At 55.4% G+C, this 15,248-nt stretch overlaps 1 protein-coding gene across 4 annotated transcripts; it reads left to right on the plus strand.

The window, feature by feature from the left end:
* The first annotated feature begins 4,080 nt into the window (after positions 1 to 4,080).
* Positions 4,081 to 14,104, plus strand: LOC309369046 (uncharacterized protein). Of its 4 annotated transcripts, XR_014168020.1 has the most exons (5): positions 4,081 to 4,179; positions 6,045 to 6,544; positions 8,444 to 8,676; positions 10,189 to 13,576; positions 13,618 to 14,104. XR_014168020.1 is itself a non-coding variant. In XM_081909591.1 (4 exons), exons 2-4 carry the CDS (start codon positions 6,153 to 6,155, stop codon positions 13,152 to 13,154), a joined length of 3,591 nt encoding a protein of 1,196 aa, XP_081765717.1. In that variant the 5' UTR covers positions 4,081 to 4,179; positions 6,045 to 6,152; the 3' UTR covers positions 13,155 to 14,104. The 4 variants fall into 4 exon arrangements, 3 of the variants coding, with proteins under 3 accessions (XP_081765717.1, XP_081765718.1, XP_081765719.1); XM_081909591.1 differs by having other exon boundaries at positions 10,189 to 14,104; XM_081909592.1 differs by lacking the exon at positions 4,081 to 4,179 and adding an exon at positions 4,886 to 4,950 and having other exon boundaries at positions 10,189 to 14,104.
* The last annotated feature ends 1,144 nt before the right edge of the window (positions 14,105 to 15,248 follow it).

Below are 15,248 nucleotides of genomic sequence, written 5' to 3' on the forward strand. Positions count from 1 at the left end.
GGACTCAGATTTCTGCCTGACAACGCACCTCCTTCTCTGACATTTTTTTTCTGATGCTTCTTGAAATATATTAGGGGAAGTTGTGGGAACTTATAAAAGCGGATGTAACCTTTTGTTCTAAGTTCTTCTTCTTTGCTTCATCTGTCCGGGCAGAACGATGGAGGAGGAGACGCTCCTTCAGATCTACTGGACCGAGGCCGTTTAGGGCTTTCAAGGTCAGCACCAACACTTTGAATTGTGCTCGGAAACAGACTGGGAGCCAATGTAGGTCTTTCAGGACCGGTGTTATGTGGTCTCGGCAGCCGCTCCCAGTCCCCAGTCTAGCTGCCGCATTCTGGATTAGAAGCAAGCCCAGCAGGGCTTACTTCTGAGGAGACATGCACAGGCAGGTGGGCCTGGTGCTGCTGCCTGGACATGCAGAGCGTGACTCGTCCTCTGGCAGTGAAGGAGCAGCTTGCCAGCAGTTAACTCCTTGCACACTGGAAGTCCTTCCCCTGGAATGGAAACTGGCCCTTTGCACAGAAACAGACAGGAGGAGAACCCCCAAGTAAAGAGGAATGGCTTCAAAAGTTGATGGACTATGCGGAAATGGAGAGCAAAAATAAGAGATAAAAGAGACAAAGTGTTCCTGGAAGAGTGGAGACTATTTGAAGAACTGTTATGGTCAAATGGAAACATGCGCAGGGATCGAATTATGAGCAGCAGAATGAAAACAAAGTGAAATAGAGGCTAATTGTATTAAAGTATGGCATATAAAAAAGGGACGCGGGTGGCGCTGTGGGTTAAACCACAGAGCCTAGGACTTGCTGATCAGAAGGTCAGCAGTTCGAATCCCCGTGACGGGGTGAGCTCCCGTTGCTTGGTCCCTGCTCCTGCCATCCTAGCAGTTCGAAAGCACATCAAAGTGCAAGTAGATAAATAGGTGCCACTCCTGTGGGAAGGTAAACGGCGTTTCCGTGTGCTGCTCTGGTTCGCCATAAGCGGCTTAGTCATGCTGGCCACATGACCCGGAAGCTGTACGCCGGCTCCCTCAGCCAATAAAGCGAGATGAGCGCCGCAACCCCAGGGGTCCCTTTACCTTTATGGCATATAAAGTAGTAAGTATAAGGTGGGAATAAAAATATGGAAGTAAAGGTGGCAGACTTCTCCTCCTCCATGAACTTGCCCAGGCCGCTTTATTATTATTATTAATAATAATAATAATAATAATAATAATAATAATAATAATAATTTATTATTTATACCCCACCCATCTGGCTGGGTTTTGCCAGCCACTCTGGGCGGCTTCCAACAGAATATTAAAATACAGTAGTCCATCAAATATTAAAAGCTTCCCTAAACAGGGCTGTTTTAAAGCCATCTGGGTTGTTGACCAGTGTTTAACCATGCGCTCTGTGAAAGGTGGCGAGGGAGAGATAAGTGTGCCGTCTAACAATGGTGTCAACCGGTCCCGGGTCTCCCTGTGTGCCAGTGGTCCAGCCTGGGCACCTGCCTGTGAGTGTGGCAGAGGGTTGGAGTAGATGACCCCTTGGGTCTCTTCCAGCTCTACAGTTCTGCAGACCCCACAGCCCGTTCCCCCAACACTCAGCAGCGGGGAGAGGGGTGTCCTCAAAGCACCCCAATCCCACCCTCTGGGCCTCTCCCCCCCCCCAAAGACGTGCTTCTCCGGCCCCTTTGGCCCCTCTCCTGAGGATATCCGGCTGTTTTGTGCCTCTGCTTCCTTCCCGGAGACTTGGGACAAGGCGTCTGCATCCCGGTTTCAGACAGGATCCCACTCGCTTTGGCCCGAAGCCCAGAGTCCTGGCCTTGCCATCATCTCCTGGACAAACAGGATCTTGCCAGGCCCCTGCAGGAAGGCAAAGGAGCTGAAGGTCCACGAAAGCCGGAAGGGCTTTGGAACTCACTGCCACTGGATTCAAGGGGAATGCAAGCAGGTTCAAAAGCCAGTGTGGTTTTTGGAAGTGCATTTCATCATGAAAATCCTTCTCACATTCAGGGTCTGGAATAAGTCGCAAAGGCGGTTCTGGGTTGGGTCTCCTGGTAACCACTGAAATGCCCGTCTGGGGGTTAGCTAGTGTGCTGCAGCAGTCAGAGTGTGGGACCAGGACCTGGGAGACCAGAGTTCGAATCCAACCCCCACCCCACCCCAGCCCTGTAGCTCAGTGGGTGACCTTGTGCCAGCTGCTCACGACCCCTTTGACTGGCAGAAGGGGCACTGCCAGAGGCGACACCTGACGCCTCTTCTGCTTCTGGATGCACTCCGTATTTCAGTGTGGCGATCCTTGCGCTTTGGGAATTGTTAGATTCAAAAATTAAGAACTTGTCAAGAATGTACAACTTGCTGTTGAAATGGAATACTCAGGACGAAACGGTGAAATCTGCTATGATTAAATGGGCACAAGATGTTGGACATAACATTATGTTTGCTGACTGGGAACAGTTGTGGACCACAGGTATGAAGTTTACGGCATGTAATGCCTTAAGAGAAAATATAATGAAAATGATCTACAGGTGGAACATGACCCCAGTCAAGCTCGCAAAAATTTATCATTTGCCCAATAATAAATGTTGGAAATGTAAAGAGACTGAAGGTACATTCTTTCACCTTTGGTGGACATGCCCAAGGATTAAGACCTTCTGGGAGATGATCTATAATGAAATGAAAAAGGTATTTAAATATACCTTTCTGAAGAAACCAGAGGCCTTTCTCCTGGGCATGGTCGGCCAATTGGTGCCAAAGGAGGATAGAACTTTCTTTATGTACGCCACGACAGCAGCAAGAATACTCATCGCAAAGTATTGGAAGACACAAGAGTTACCCACCTGGGAAGAATGGCAGATGAAGTTGCTGGACTATATGGAACTGGCGGAAATGACTGGCAGAATCCGAGACCAGGGAGAAGAGTCGGTGGAAGAAGACTGGAAAAAGTTTAAAGACCATTTACAGAAATACTGTAAAATTAATGAATGTTAGAAAAATGTGGGAATGAAGTTATATGGCTTTAGTAGAAATGTTATAAGGAATTAAGTATAAATAGATTATTAGAGTATTAAAGGAAAAAATAAGGTTAGAATATGTTAAGATAATTATAGGATAGAAAACAGAGGAAGATGGAGAGGAATTGCTGAAACAATTAACAGAAGTGGAATACAAAAAGGGAGGTGTGAGGAGGTCGTTGAAATAAGTGAATGAAAGATAAGATATTGAAATTGTTTGATGTGTTTTAAACTGTTTTTGTTTTGTTTTGTTAGTTTAATGTGTTAGTGTTATGTGGTGTTTTTGTTTTTGCATTGTACTGTATTGTCTTGTTTAACTTTTTTTTCCTTTTGTAGTGTTTAAACTGTTGGGAAAGTAATAAATATTATTTTTTTAAAAAAATCCTTGCACTTTGGAACTCCCTGCCACATGACATGAGAGGGTGCTTTTGCAGGGCTCTTTCCAGCACCTTCTCAGCACCTTCTCCTCCAGGCAAGACCCCCCAGATGCTCCCAAAGTCAGTGCCAGCCTGCATCTGTTTTTTCCAGCCTGTCGTTGTTCCAGCTTTCCAAAAGTCTTGCAATCTTGCTGCAAATTTTCCTAATGGATAATTTCATGTTTTTTTGGAAAGAGCTTTGAGGCTGCTATTGTTTCACGATCAAGAGGTGTGTAAATTTTATGGAATAAGTAAATACTGGAAGAAGATTTATTTATTTTTTACATTTTAACAATGTATCATCATGAAAAAGAGAGGAAAGGATGGGGGAAATGAGCGGGGCTTTTTTGACTTTTCTTTAGTGATCTTGCGGCCCCCCCACCCTGACCTCCGCGCACCATCCAACCAGCGAAGAGCCATTTCGGGCCAATCCAGGCATGGTCACCCCGCACCCAGGGACCCCTTGGCAGACCCGGGTCCCAATCCCTTGCCAGACCAGCGCCTCCCCCCCCTCAAAAGGAGCCCAGGCTCAGCCACGGGGGCGTTGGCAGGGGTTGCAATTGGGGACAGAGACTTACTCCCGAGGAGGCGTCGGGGAGGCGCGGCGCTCCGCACGCGCTCAGAGGCGCCCTCGCCCCCGCCCGGGCACAGAGGGAGGGAGGGGGGGTCCCCGCGGGGCCGCCTCCCCCTTCCTGTCTCCCGGCCGGAGCGAGCGGAAGTTTGGCGGCTGCCCGGCCAGCCGAGGAAGGAGGAGGAGGAGGAGCAGGTAAGCCGGATTGGGGCGGGGGGGGAGAGAAAAAGACACGTTGCCGGAGGGGGGACAGGAAAATCTGGCCCCTCCCTGCGGCCACCTTGCAGCGCCCCTCCCCCAGCCAAGGAACCCCCCCCGCAAAAGCTGCCCATTCTGCAGCCCCCCCGACAGGCAGGCGTCCACTTCTCCCCCCCCCTTGAGCTCTTCAGGCGCCCCCTTTCTGCTCCCTCCCCGTTGCGATGGGGGGCGCGGGAAGATGGGGGTCTTTATTTCCTGCCCCCCCCATTCCTCTTCTGAGCTCCGCCTCCCTGCAGGGCTGAACGGTTCTCGCCTCGCCAGCCCCCCCCCCCGCCGGGTGCGAGGCGGGAGGGGGGCGCACACGGGGGTCCAGTGGGGAGAGGCCCGGCCGCGCCCCCCCCCGCCCTCCCCTTCCGCACCCATCCGCGAATTGGCCCCATTTCACAGCTTCCAAGGGAAAGTCGAGGCTCGGCTCCGTCTTGCCCCCCCCCCAATGGATCCTGCATTCCTCGGCTTGCAGAGCCTGATTCCCCCCCAGCCCAGCCCAGCCCAGCCCAGCCCAGCGCCCCCCCCCCCGGGCTTCCTGCTCCGTGCAGGGCAAGACCAGGCAAGACTCGCCCTGGGCAATCTCCCCCCCCCCCGCCGTTTCCTGCCTCCTTCCCTATAAATACCGCGGCGGGGAGGGCAGAGGGAGTGTCTCCCCATTGCACAAGGTGCGGCTGGGCATGTCTGCAGCGGAGGGACTGGCCCGGCCTGGCTGGGCTGGAGGTGCGCCCCCCCCCGGCATGCAACACCCCTTTCCTTCTTGCGGGGGGAGTGATTTCCAGGGCTGGGGGTGCGGAAGCACATCCTGGTTCCCTGGGCTGGGTCTGACAGGGAGAGGGAGGGAGCCGGCATCCTGCTCCCCCCCCCCCCCGTCGACAGCAAGAGCACCTTGGGCAGGAGGGGGTTACTGGCCCGGCTGCTGAGGGTGGGGTGGGGGGGGGATGAATCAGCATCCGCTGCTCCTGCTGACGCAGCCGCCCTCCGCACCCTGACCGGCGGGGCCCCTGGGTGCCAGCAGAAGGAGGAGACCGGCCGCAGGAGGGGGAGATTCTGGCAGCAAAGGTCAGCCAGATGGGGGGCAGTTTGGGGGGCATGGAGGCGTGGGGTGCTCTTCAGCACCCAGAGTTCAGGGAAGCGGGTGGTCAGACTCAGACCCTTGGCTCCATTGAGATCAGCGCAGCCCGCTCTGGCCGGCAGCAGTTGCCCTCCAGGGCTCTTTCTCCCATTGGGGACCTTCTGCATTCCAAGCAGGTGTTTTGCCCCGGAGGGAGAGCCTTTCCTTTCAGCCCTGGGGCCACAGAAAGCTGACTCAGGCACCCAGCCCATCTGGCGCAGCACGGCCAGCACTCTGGCTGGCAGCTTCTCTCTGGGATTCTGGGCAGGGTGCCCCTCCCAGGCCTTCCCAAAGAGGCCGCCAACTGGGGTTTGTGCCGACGGGGACCTTCTGCTTGCCTAGCAGGCGCTTTCCCACTCCACTGCCACCCCTTGTCTCTGAGAGGAAGCTCAGCAGAGCGTGAGATCCTCCGGGCTGTGGGTTCAAGCAGTGGGTTGGGCAGACGATCCCTGAATTGCAGCAGGTTGGGCTGGATGACCCTTGGGGTCCCTTCCAAGTCCCCCACTCCTGTTAGTCCTGGTTCTTTAGGAAAAGAGGGTCAGGCCCTGGGGGAAAGTCAGCATCGCTTACTCTGACTGGCAGCAGTGGGGGGGTCTGCCAGCCTGGATTGGCATTCTGCATGCCAAGCGGGTGTCCTGCCCTTGTGCCCCTTCCCCCTGTCACCTGGCTTAACCCTCTCTCTCTCTCTCTCCCTCTCTCCTAGGCTTCTCCCCCACCCTACTTCCCAGCCCCCCACCTCGCCAGCGGAACCGGCCCGGACCCCTCCCTCGGTGCCAGCACCGCCCGGGCCCCGCCATGCCCCGGGCCCGGCATGGAGCCCTCTGGCAGCCTGCTCCAGGGCAAGCCCTTCTACTGCCGGGAGTGGGCGCTGGGCCGGCTGGCGCTCAGCCTGGAGGGGGGTGGGGGGGTGCTGGTGACGGGGGGCCCGGGCAGCGGCAAGACGGCCCTGTGCACTGAGGCCCTGTGGCCCACCTCCGAGGCGGGGCGCCGGGTGGGGCTGGGCGAGAGCGCCTTGGCCTGGCACTTCTGCCAGCCCCACGATGGCGCCACCTGCTCCCCCCGAGGCTTCCTCCTCCGGCTGGTGGCGCAGATCCGGCGGTGCCCCCTGCTGCCCGGGTACGGCGAGCGCCTGGGCCGAGGGGATGCCCAGAGCACCCTGGAGAACGCGCAGTGCAAGAAGGACCCGGACGAAGCCTTTCGCAGGTGAGAGAGAGCCCCCGCCCTGCCCCCCTGGGGGTGGCATCCTAGTCGCTCCAGAGGGCAGGATCCCCCCCCTCCTCCTGGATCAGGCCCATCAAGCCGGGCATCTGTGTCTCGCAGTGGCCAAAAACTCCTCAAAATACCTGGAAATTGAGGTAGACTGCCGCTGCACCTGGAGGCTCCATAAAAGCGTCAGAAGTGCCTGCTGGCTCCCAAGGTGGCAGGGTGGGAAAAAACCAATCATTTTTTAAAAATGGATTTTTAAAAATTTAAATCGTATTTTTTTATAACAATACTTTTGGAGGGAAGATCATTCTAAAGATAGTTTTCTATTTAAGTTACATTATAGTCCAAAGGCTATTCATTAGGAAATAAGGATTTTGTTTTTCATGTCTGTTAAAAGTTTGAGTTTTTTGTTTGTTTGTTTAACCACATCGGTTAACCAACGGGGATACATTTGCTAGAACGTTATTGTTTTAGTTAAATAAATTGTTATTAAGGAAATGGGTTTTTTTTTTTCCTCCTTCCGATAAAGTACAGCAGAAAAGTTGTCCAAATATAAACAGTTAACTATGAAATTATTGTGAGGTTTAATAAGTTATCTATGTATTTCTAATACTATAACCAAAGTAACTTTTGATATAAGTGTAAAAAAACTACTCTGGGAATTTATTATTTCAGAAATGAAACCTTCACCTGGTTTTAAATATTAAGATGATACCAGCAAGAATGAGTCTTTCTGAAAAAATAAAATAAAAATTGATTTAAATCAAATCCACGCTGCCCACAAGCAAGATCTGAGCCCAGGAGCTGCCTCATTATCCTGTCGCCACTTAGCTCACCTTTTCTCCAAACTAAAAAGCCCCAAACACTCTATTCCGCCCCCCCCCCCCACGTTGAATTGATCTTAATGCTGCCCACCTTTTCAGCTGTACACAATTCCCCCCCCATATATATTCAATTAATGTTTTCCACTCTTCTCTAAACATGTTTTTTTCCTGTTCTCTTATTCTATATGTTAAGTCTGCAAGCGGCACATATTCCGTCAGCTTAAGTTGCTGTTCTTCTTTGGTTGGGACCTCGCTCGTTTTCCGTTTTGGGGCTAACGAATCACGTGCCGCAGTATTGGCATACATAAATAACTTTTTCTGACACCTGGGAATTCCAGTCTGAATTATCCCCAACAGAAAAGACTGGGGTTTTTTTGGGGGGCGGGTAATTTTTAAACATTTTTTCCAATTCATTATGAATTATTTCCCAACATATTTTTTACCCTTTTACAAGTTTACCACATATGAAAGAATGCCTCTGGGTCTTCCCCATTTGCAATATTCACATTCTGTGCCCCCCCCCAGCATAACAATTTATCGAAGATGCATCATCCTCATTTCCCCCTCCCCATTTTTTCCCTCCCCCCAAAAGAAAAACCCTCCCTCCCCCTCAGCTCCTCTCTCTGTGTTTTCAACACTTGTTATTCTCTGCATATTATAAAATTGTAAAGATCATTAATTTATCTATATATATATATGTTACCAATATATGCTCTGGTCCAGGGGGTCACGAAGAGTCGGACACGACTAAACGACTAAACAACAAACATGTTACCAATAAAAAGTTTGTCCATGTTTATTCAAAACCTGCCAAGGAGTCCAGTTCATTTTGTTGTTTCTTTAAGTAATTTGTAAAAGGTTCCCATTCTTCTTTCAAGTCACAGTTGTGCTATTAAGACTCTCACCACCGTTGTCGCATACATAAGATATTTCTCAGTTTCCTTGGCAGGTCTTTTCCTAAAATGCTTCAGGCTTTTTTGACAAATGTTAACTGGAACATTTTCTTCAACTCATTGTACATCATTGCCCAAAATGTTTTAATTTCACCCTTCCTTCCTCCTTCCATCCCCAGGGCCGTCCTGCTACCCCTGCTGGACCTGCCGCCCCCCGCCAAGCCCCTCCTGCTGGTGGTGGACGCTCTGGACGCCGGCCAGGCGGAGCGCGAGGAGGAGCGAGCCCCCCCTCCGGGGCCCAGCCGGACCATCGCCCAGCTCCTGGGGGCCCACCTGCAACTGCTGCCCCCCTGGCTGCTCCTGGTCTGCACTGCCCGCTCCCACAGCAAGGGGGTGCTGCGCCTCTTCAACGGTGAGGGGGGCCCGGCCGGAGGGGAGGGGGGCCATGGACTTGGGTCCGCCTGGGGCTCTAAAAGCCGGGCGGCTCTTCAGGAATGGCTTCAGAACTCCAACCCCCTGCAGTGCCCAATTGGCAGCTAACTTCTCTTTAACATTAATCTTCTTTAAAGTTGCATATCACCCTTCATCTGGGATAGTTCAGTTGGAAGAGCATGAGACTCTTACTTTCAGGGTTGTGGGTTCAAGTCCTGTGTTGGGCAAAAGATTATTGCTGGGGTGGGTGGGGCGTAAGTAAGTAAGTAAATAATATTATCGCTGCATTGCAGGGGGTTGGACTGGATGGTACCTTCCAGTTTTACAGTATGATAATTTAGAACTTAGATAATTTAGAATTTAGATGCGGGTGGCGCTGTGGGTTAAACCACAGAGCCTAGGGTTTGCTGATCAGAAGGTCGGCGGTTCAAATCCCCGCGATGGACGGAGTGAGCTCCCGTTGCTCGGTCCCTGCTCCTGCCAACCTAGCAGTTCAAAAGCACGTCAAAGTGCAAGTAGATAAATAGGTACCTCTCCGGTGGGAAGGTAAATGGCGTTTCCTTGCACTGCTCTGGTTCGCCAGAAGCGGCTTAGTCCTGCTGGCCACATGACCCGGAAGCTGTACGCCGGCTCCCTCAGCCAATAAAGCGAGATGAGCACCGCAACCCCAGAGTCGGTCCTGACTGGACCTAATGGTCAGGGGTCCCTGTACCTTAATTTAGAACAGTGTTTCCCAAACTTGTGTCTCCAGCTATTTTTGGACTACAGTTCCCATCCTCCCTCACCACTGCTCCTGATAGGTTGGGATGATGGGAGTTGTAGTCCAAAAACAGCTGGAGAACCAATCTCCAATTGGAAAACTTTTATGGAATATATGGGCAAGAATTGTTGACAGCTGAAAATGCTGGCAGCATTAAGATAAATTCAACAGGGTAAATAGGTTTTGGTGGATGCAATAATGGAATACTGATTGGTATAGTTTTTGTAAAATATGCAGGGATTTGTGATATGTAAAATGAACCATGGAAAGGGAAGAAGGGCAGTCTTGATATATCAAGGATGTAAAACGAGTATTTTAAATTGTAAAACAGAAAGTTCAATAAAAATTATTAAAAAAAAACAGCTGGAGACCCAAGTTTGGGAAGCACTGATCTATAATAATCTATAATAATGATGCTGAAACAGTTCACAGCATAAAAATACAGAATAAAACCAGCTAAAACCATAAGATTATGGTTACAATCTTTAGTGTTTTTAAAGCTTTTTGTACTTTAATTGGTGAAAACCACCTTGAGCCTTGAGGAAAAGATGGCATATACAAAATATTATTACTATTTCGTGGCACTTTCTAGGGTGCCCCTGTGGGTGCCAAGTGCAGCGGACTGTTGGCATGTTATCCCCACTTTTAGGGGGCTCACATTTTTGTGGGGGGCTTTCTGGGGGGAGACCCAGCCCCTTCTCACCCCTCGGTTCTCCCCTCGACACCCTGCAGGGTTCCGTCGGCTGTGCCTGGACGACCTTCGCCGGGAGCCAGTGGTCTGCGATGTCCAGCAGTACATCCTGGCGCGGCTGGACCGGGAGGAGCCCCTCCGGCGCCACCTGACCCGCGACACGGCCGAGGCCCTGAGCCAGCTGCACATCAAGAGCAACGGGTGCCTGCTGTATCTGGAGCGGGTGCTAGACGGCGTGGCGGGCGAGCTGGTCACCCTGCGCGAGGTGCGCCACATCCCGGGCACCCTCTACGGCCTCTACCTCTGGCTGTGCCAGCGTCTCTTCCCGGGCCAGGACTTTGCCGTTGTCCGCCCCCTACTGGAGGCCCTCCTGGCCGCACCGCGCCCCCTGCGCCCCATGGAGCTGTACGCCGCAGTGTGGACTCGCCACCCGGTGCCCCGGGAGGAATTTGAGGGCTGGCTGGCATCCCTAGCGCCGCTGCTGCACCAGGGACCCAGTGGCACCTGCATCCTCTTCCACGCCAGCTTCGCCGAGTGGCTCTGCGACGTCAAGCATTGCACCCAGAGGTATCTCTGCTGCCCGGCCCGTGGGCACGCCTCCCTCGCCATGAGTGCCTCGTGCCGCGCACCTGCGCTGCTGCCCGAGCAGGTGCATGAACTGGCGCACCACCTGCTGCACGCTGAACTGGGCATGGAGGCTTGGCAGCTGGCGCTGTGGCTGGTGTGGTGCGGGGCGCCAGTCGAGCGCTGCCTGGAGCCTGAGGAGGCGCTGCTGCTGCCCCTGGCACCCGCGGTGCTGGAGCTTCTGGTGCTGGCGGGGGCACGGATGGGTTCCCAGGGGCCTGGACCATCCCTTCAACAGGCCCTCGAAAGGGAGGACTCAGTGCGGCTGCTCCTGGAAAACGGTGCCAGTGTCAACCAGCGGGACGTCACAGGGCGCACCCTGCTGGCCAGCGCCGCTCACAGCGGCAACCATGAGGTGGCGGGTCTCCTCCTGGCACGTGGGGCACAGGCCGAGGTCCCGGACCGGCATGGACAGACACCTATGACCTTGGCTGCCCGCCAGGGCCACACCAAAGTCCTGCTCTGTTTGCTGGCACACGGCGCCCAGGTAGATCGCCCTGACCGGGAGGGTTGGACGGCGCTGCGGGCAGCCGCCTGGGGAGGCCACGGTGAGGCCGTGGGGGTCCTGCTACGAGCCGGCGCCAACGTGGACTGTGCTGACGCAGAAGGGAGGACGGCGCTGAGGGCGGCGGCCTGGGGTGGCCATGAGGAGATAGTTGCCACACTGCTGGAGCACGGAGCCGACCTCAACCGGGCAGATACAGAGGGACGCACGGCACTCATTGCGGCGGCCTACATGGGGCACCGCGAGATTGTGGCGCTGCTGCTGGCACACGGAGCCCACGTGGACCATGTCGACGTGGATGGGCGCACAGCCCTGTCGGTGGCGGCCCTGTGCGTGCCTGCCAGCCGCGGCTACGCCAAGGTGGTGGAGCTCCTCCTGGACTACGGGGCGTCCCCGGGGCACAAGGACCGGGATGGCATGACCCCCCTGCTGGTGGCCGCCTATGAGGGCCACGCCGACGTGGTGGAGCTGCTGCTGGAGGCCGGGGCGGACGTGGACGAGGCCGACGGGGCTGGTTGTGCTCCTCTGTTGGCAGCCGCCTCCATGGGCCACCGTGCCGTGGTGGACACCTTGCTGCTCTGGGGGGCGGCCGTCGATGGGCTGGATGGCGAGGGCCGCACGGCACTGGGTGTGGCCGCTGGGCAGGGCAGCGAGGCGGTGGTTCGGGCGCTGCTGGAGAGAGGCCTGGACGAGAACCACCGGGACGCCCTGGGCTGGACCCCACTGCACCTAGCCGCCTGGCAGGGCCACGCCAGGACGTGCGCTGCGCTCCTGGAGACCGGGGCCCGTGTGGCGGAAACGAACCGAGACGGGAGGGTGCCCCTGATGCTGGCTGCCCAGGAGGGCCATACGGACACCGTACAGCTCCTGCTGGACCGCGGCTCCCCCATCGACCACCAGGGCTACGATGGGCTCTCCGCCCTCTCACTGGCCATGCTGGGGGGCCACCGATCCACGGCCGAGCTGCTCCTGCGCAAGGGGGCCGACGTCAACCTCTCAGACGCTGAGGGGCGCCCCATGCTGTACCTGCTGGTGCTCGAGGGGCGCTTGGAGATGGCGGAGCTGCTGCTGGAGAATGGGGCTGGGCTAGAGGGGCAGGACGCCCAGGGACGCTCAGCCCTGCATGTGGCCTGCTGGCAGGGCCACACCAAGGCGGCACAACTGCTGCTGAGCTACGGGGCCGACGTGGACGCGTTGGACACGGAACGCCGTTCTGCCCTGCACCTGGCAGCCTGGAGGGGCCACGCCCAGATCGCCCGGCTGCTGCTGGAGGGCGGGGCTCAGCCTGACCATGCCTGCAACCAGGGGGCCACGGCGCTGGGCATCGCCGCCCAGGAGGGGCAGGCAGAGGTGGCAAAAGTCCTGCTGGAGCATGGGGCCAGCCCTGGCGTCCTCGACAGAGCCGGCCGGACCCCGCTGCGTGTGGCGGCCAAGCGGGGCCACCGGGACGTCTTGCGGCTGCTGGAGGGGCATGGGGCTGCGCCCGGCTCCCCGGGCTCCGTGGGCAGCTCCCCCTCGGCCTCGCTGGACTCGGCAGCAGGCGAGCATCCCAAGTCGCAGGCCTCCCTGTGTTCCTCGGGCGCCGCCACCTCCTCCACTTTCCACTCACTGGCCACGGCGCAGACGGTCCCCGTGGACACCCTCAGCTTCACCCAGCAGATCCAACAGCACTCACTGCCTCGCCGGCGCCAGGCTGCCCTCGCTGCCCCGCCCCGACCCACAGTGGCTCAGGACAAGCACAATGGGGAGGCCGTGGGGAGCCCCTTGCTCCTCTCCATCGACACCCTGGACCCCCACCTGCACCTCAAGGCCGCCATCAAGCTGCAGTTTGAGGGCCCCACCTGCGGCTACGAGTATAAGCAGGAGACGCCCCTCTGACAGGCACTGGGGGGGGACAGGGGCATTTTCGTGAGTGGGTCTGCTAATGCACAAAGGCCTTGGTGATGGGCACTGCCACCACTTGGGGCTGGAGAGGCAGGGTGTCTGGTTGCCTCTCCCAGGACGGCACTAGTGAGGAAACGGGTTGTGGGGTGTGTGGGTTAGGTTCATGGTCGGGCGGGCAGAGACCGGAAGGCAGAAATCAAGCCCGGCTACATAGCACAAAGGATCACCATCTAGGGGGCCGAGCAGATAGGGGCACTTTCCCCACAGCTCCCGGCAACAGAGTCGAAGTGCCTTGGACTCCAGGTTGCCAATTTGGGAAGGTGGACAGAACACATGAAAAGGGTTAACAGCTCCTGAACTTGAACTTTGGGGCTGCGGAAATGGTGTTTGGGGTTGGACAAGAGCCAAATTCTGTGGTTAGGATTTCAAGGGAGAGGAAGGTGGGGCATGTACAGAGTGTCTTTTAGCAGGGAGGTGCCCGCTGCATGTTCCTGGGCTGGCTTGAGGTCCAATGCCAGGCTTGCCTTAACCACCTTGCCCGCTTTCTCACTGGGAGGTGGCGCCTGCTCTGCCATGGGGTGCAGTTGAGGGGGCCATATCAGTGGGAGCCCATCCCCAAAGGGGTTGCGCACCACCTGTGCAACATTAGACCGCCCTCCGCCACCGCCTCTAGGCCCAACCAGAAGTAGAGGCGGCCTCTAGCTCTCCAGAGCGGGGCTGGCAGTGCAGGTTCTCAGCTTCTTTCCCTTCAGTGCCCCTGTGGTTGTGCTTCAGAACTTGCAGAGTCGGGAGGGACCCCAGGGTCATCTAGCCCAACCCCACGCAATGCCAAGACGGGCTATTGGTGGCCCTTGGAGAAAAAGCACAGGGGACCTTCTCCGCAGCCACACCCCAAGAAAGACACATAGCCCACCTCTCCGGGGGTCCCTGGCTCAGGCCCTGCCTTTGGGCCCCGTGGCCCTTGGGTGCCTGTATGTGGCAAGCCCCTCCCCCACCCCTGGTGCTGTGACCATATGCTGCCTTCATTGGTGTCTTAACCACTTCTTTAATGAGTTGCCACAAGTGACTTTGGAACCACTGGATACCAAAAATGGCTGGTGGGAGGGAGAGCGCCCGCCCTCTTTCCCTTGTGGGGCAGCCCTCTTCCTGCCCAATGCCTCCTGCCTGCTTCTGGGAGCCGGCCAGCCATTCAGGGGGGGGGGGTTCACCTCCTTGCAGGGGCCCAAGATGCCGATCATGGTGCTTCCTTGCTTCTCCGGGACCCTCGTGGCTCTCCTTGATTTGCAGAACTCCCACCATCAATAAAGGTCCAACTCTGGAAACATTCTTGTCCTGGCATCTGTTGGCAGGGTGGGTGTGGGGAGGACTCAAAGGGTGGGGGGACGTCCTTGCGTGCAGTGGCCCAGCAAGGGTTGCCAGGGCCCGGGGCAAAGCAGCCGGTATGGCGCTCAGATCAGAAGACCAGTTCCAGACATTTTGAGCTGGCAAGACATCTTGCCAGCTGGGGGGCAGGACTGGGAGGGCTCCCTGACCCAGAATATCATGGAAAAGTTCATTTATTTCAGTAATTCAACTTAAAAGGTGAAACTAATATATGAGATTAGAAAATTAGAATATTAAATGAGGCATCATATATTAGTTTCACCTTTTAAGTTGAATTACTGAAATAAACGAACTTTTCCACGATATTCGAATTTTTCGAGTTTCACCTGTATCTAACATATCGTGATATTTAGCCGCTGATCTCTTGCAATGCTCAGTGGCCAACCAGAGGCCCAATGGGAAGCCCAAAACCAGGATCCCGAGTGCAGAAGCAACTTGCTGCTATTACTCCATGGAGGCAGAGCTGAGCTCTGAGAAGCCCCCCCCCCCCATTCAAATTCTATTCAAACTCTGGTTGCGTTAGAATTCATCCGATGCAACAGAAATCAAGCCGAATCTGAAAATTTCAAAGGCAGCAGATTATTGTTCCAGATGCAAAGAACACTGAGAGCAAGAATAAGGATTTCTATATTCATTCAATTACTATACCACCCTTTATCCAAATGTACAATCTTTAGAACGTTACTTTATGCAGCATAATAATAA

This window comes from Podarcis melisellensis (genome assembly GCF_964234715.1).
Source record: "Podarcis melisellensis genome assembly, chromosome: 4".
NCBI classification, from domain to species: domain Eukaryota; kingdom Metazoa; phylum Chordata; class Lepidosauria; order Squamata; family Lacertidae; genus Podarcis; species Podarcis melisellensis.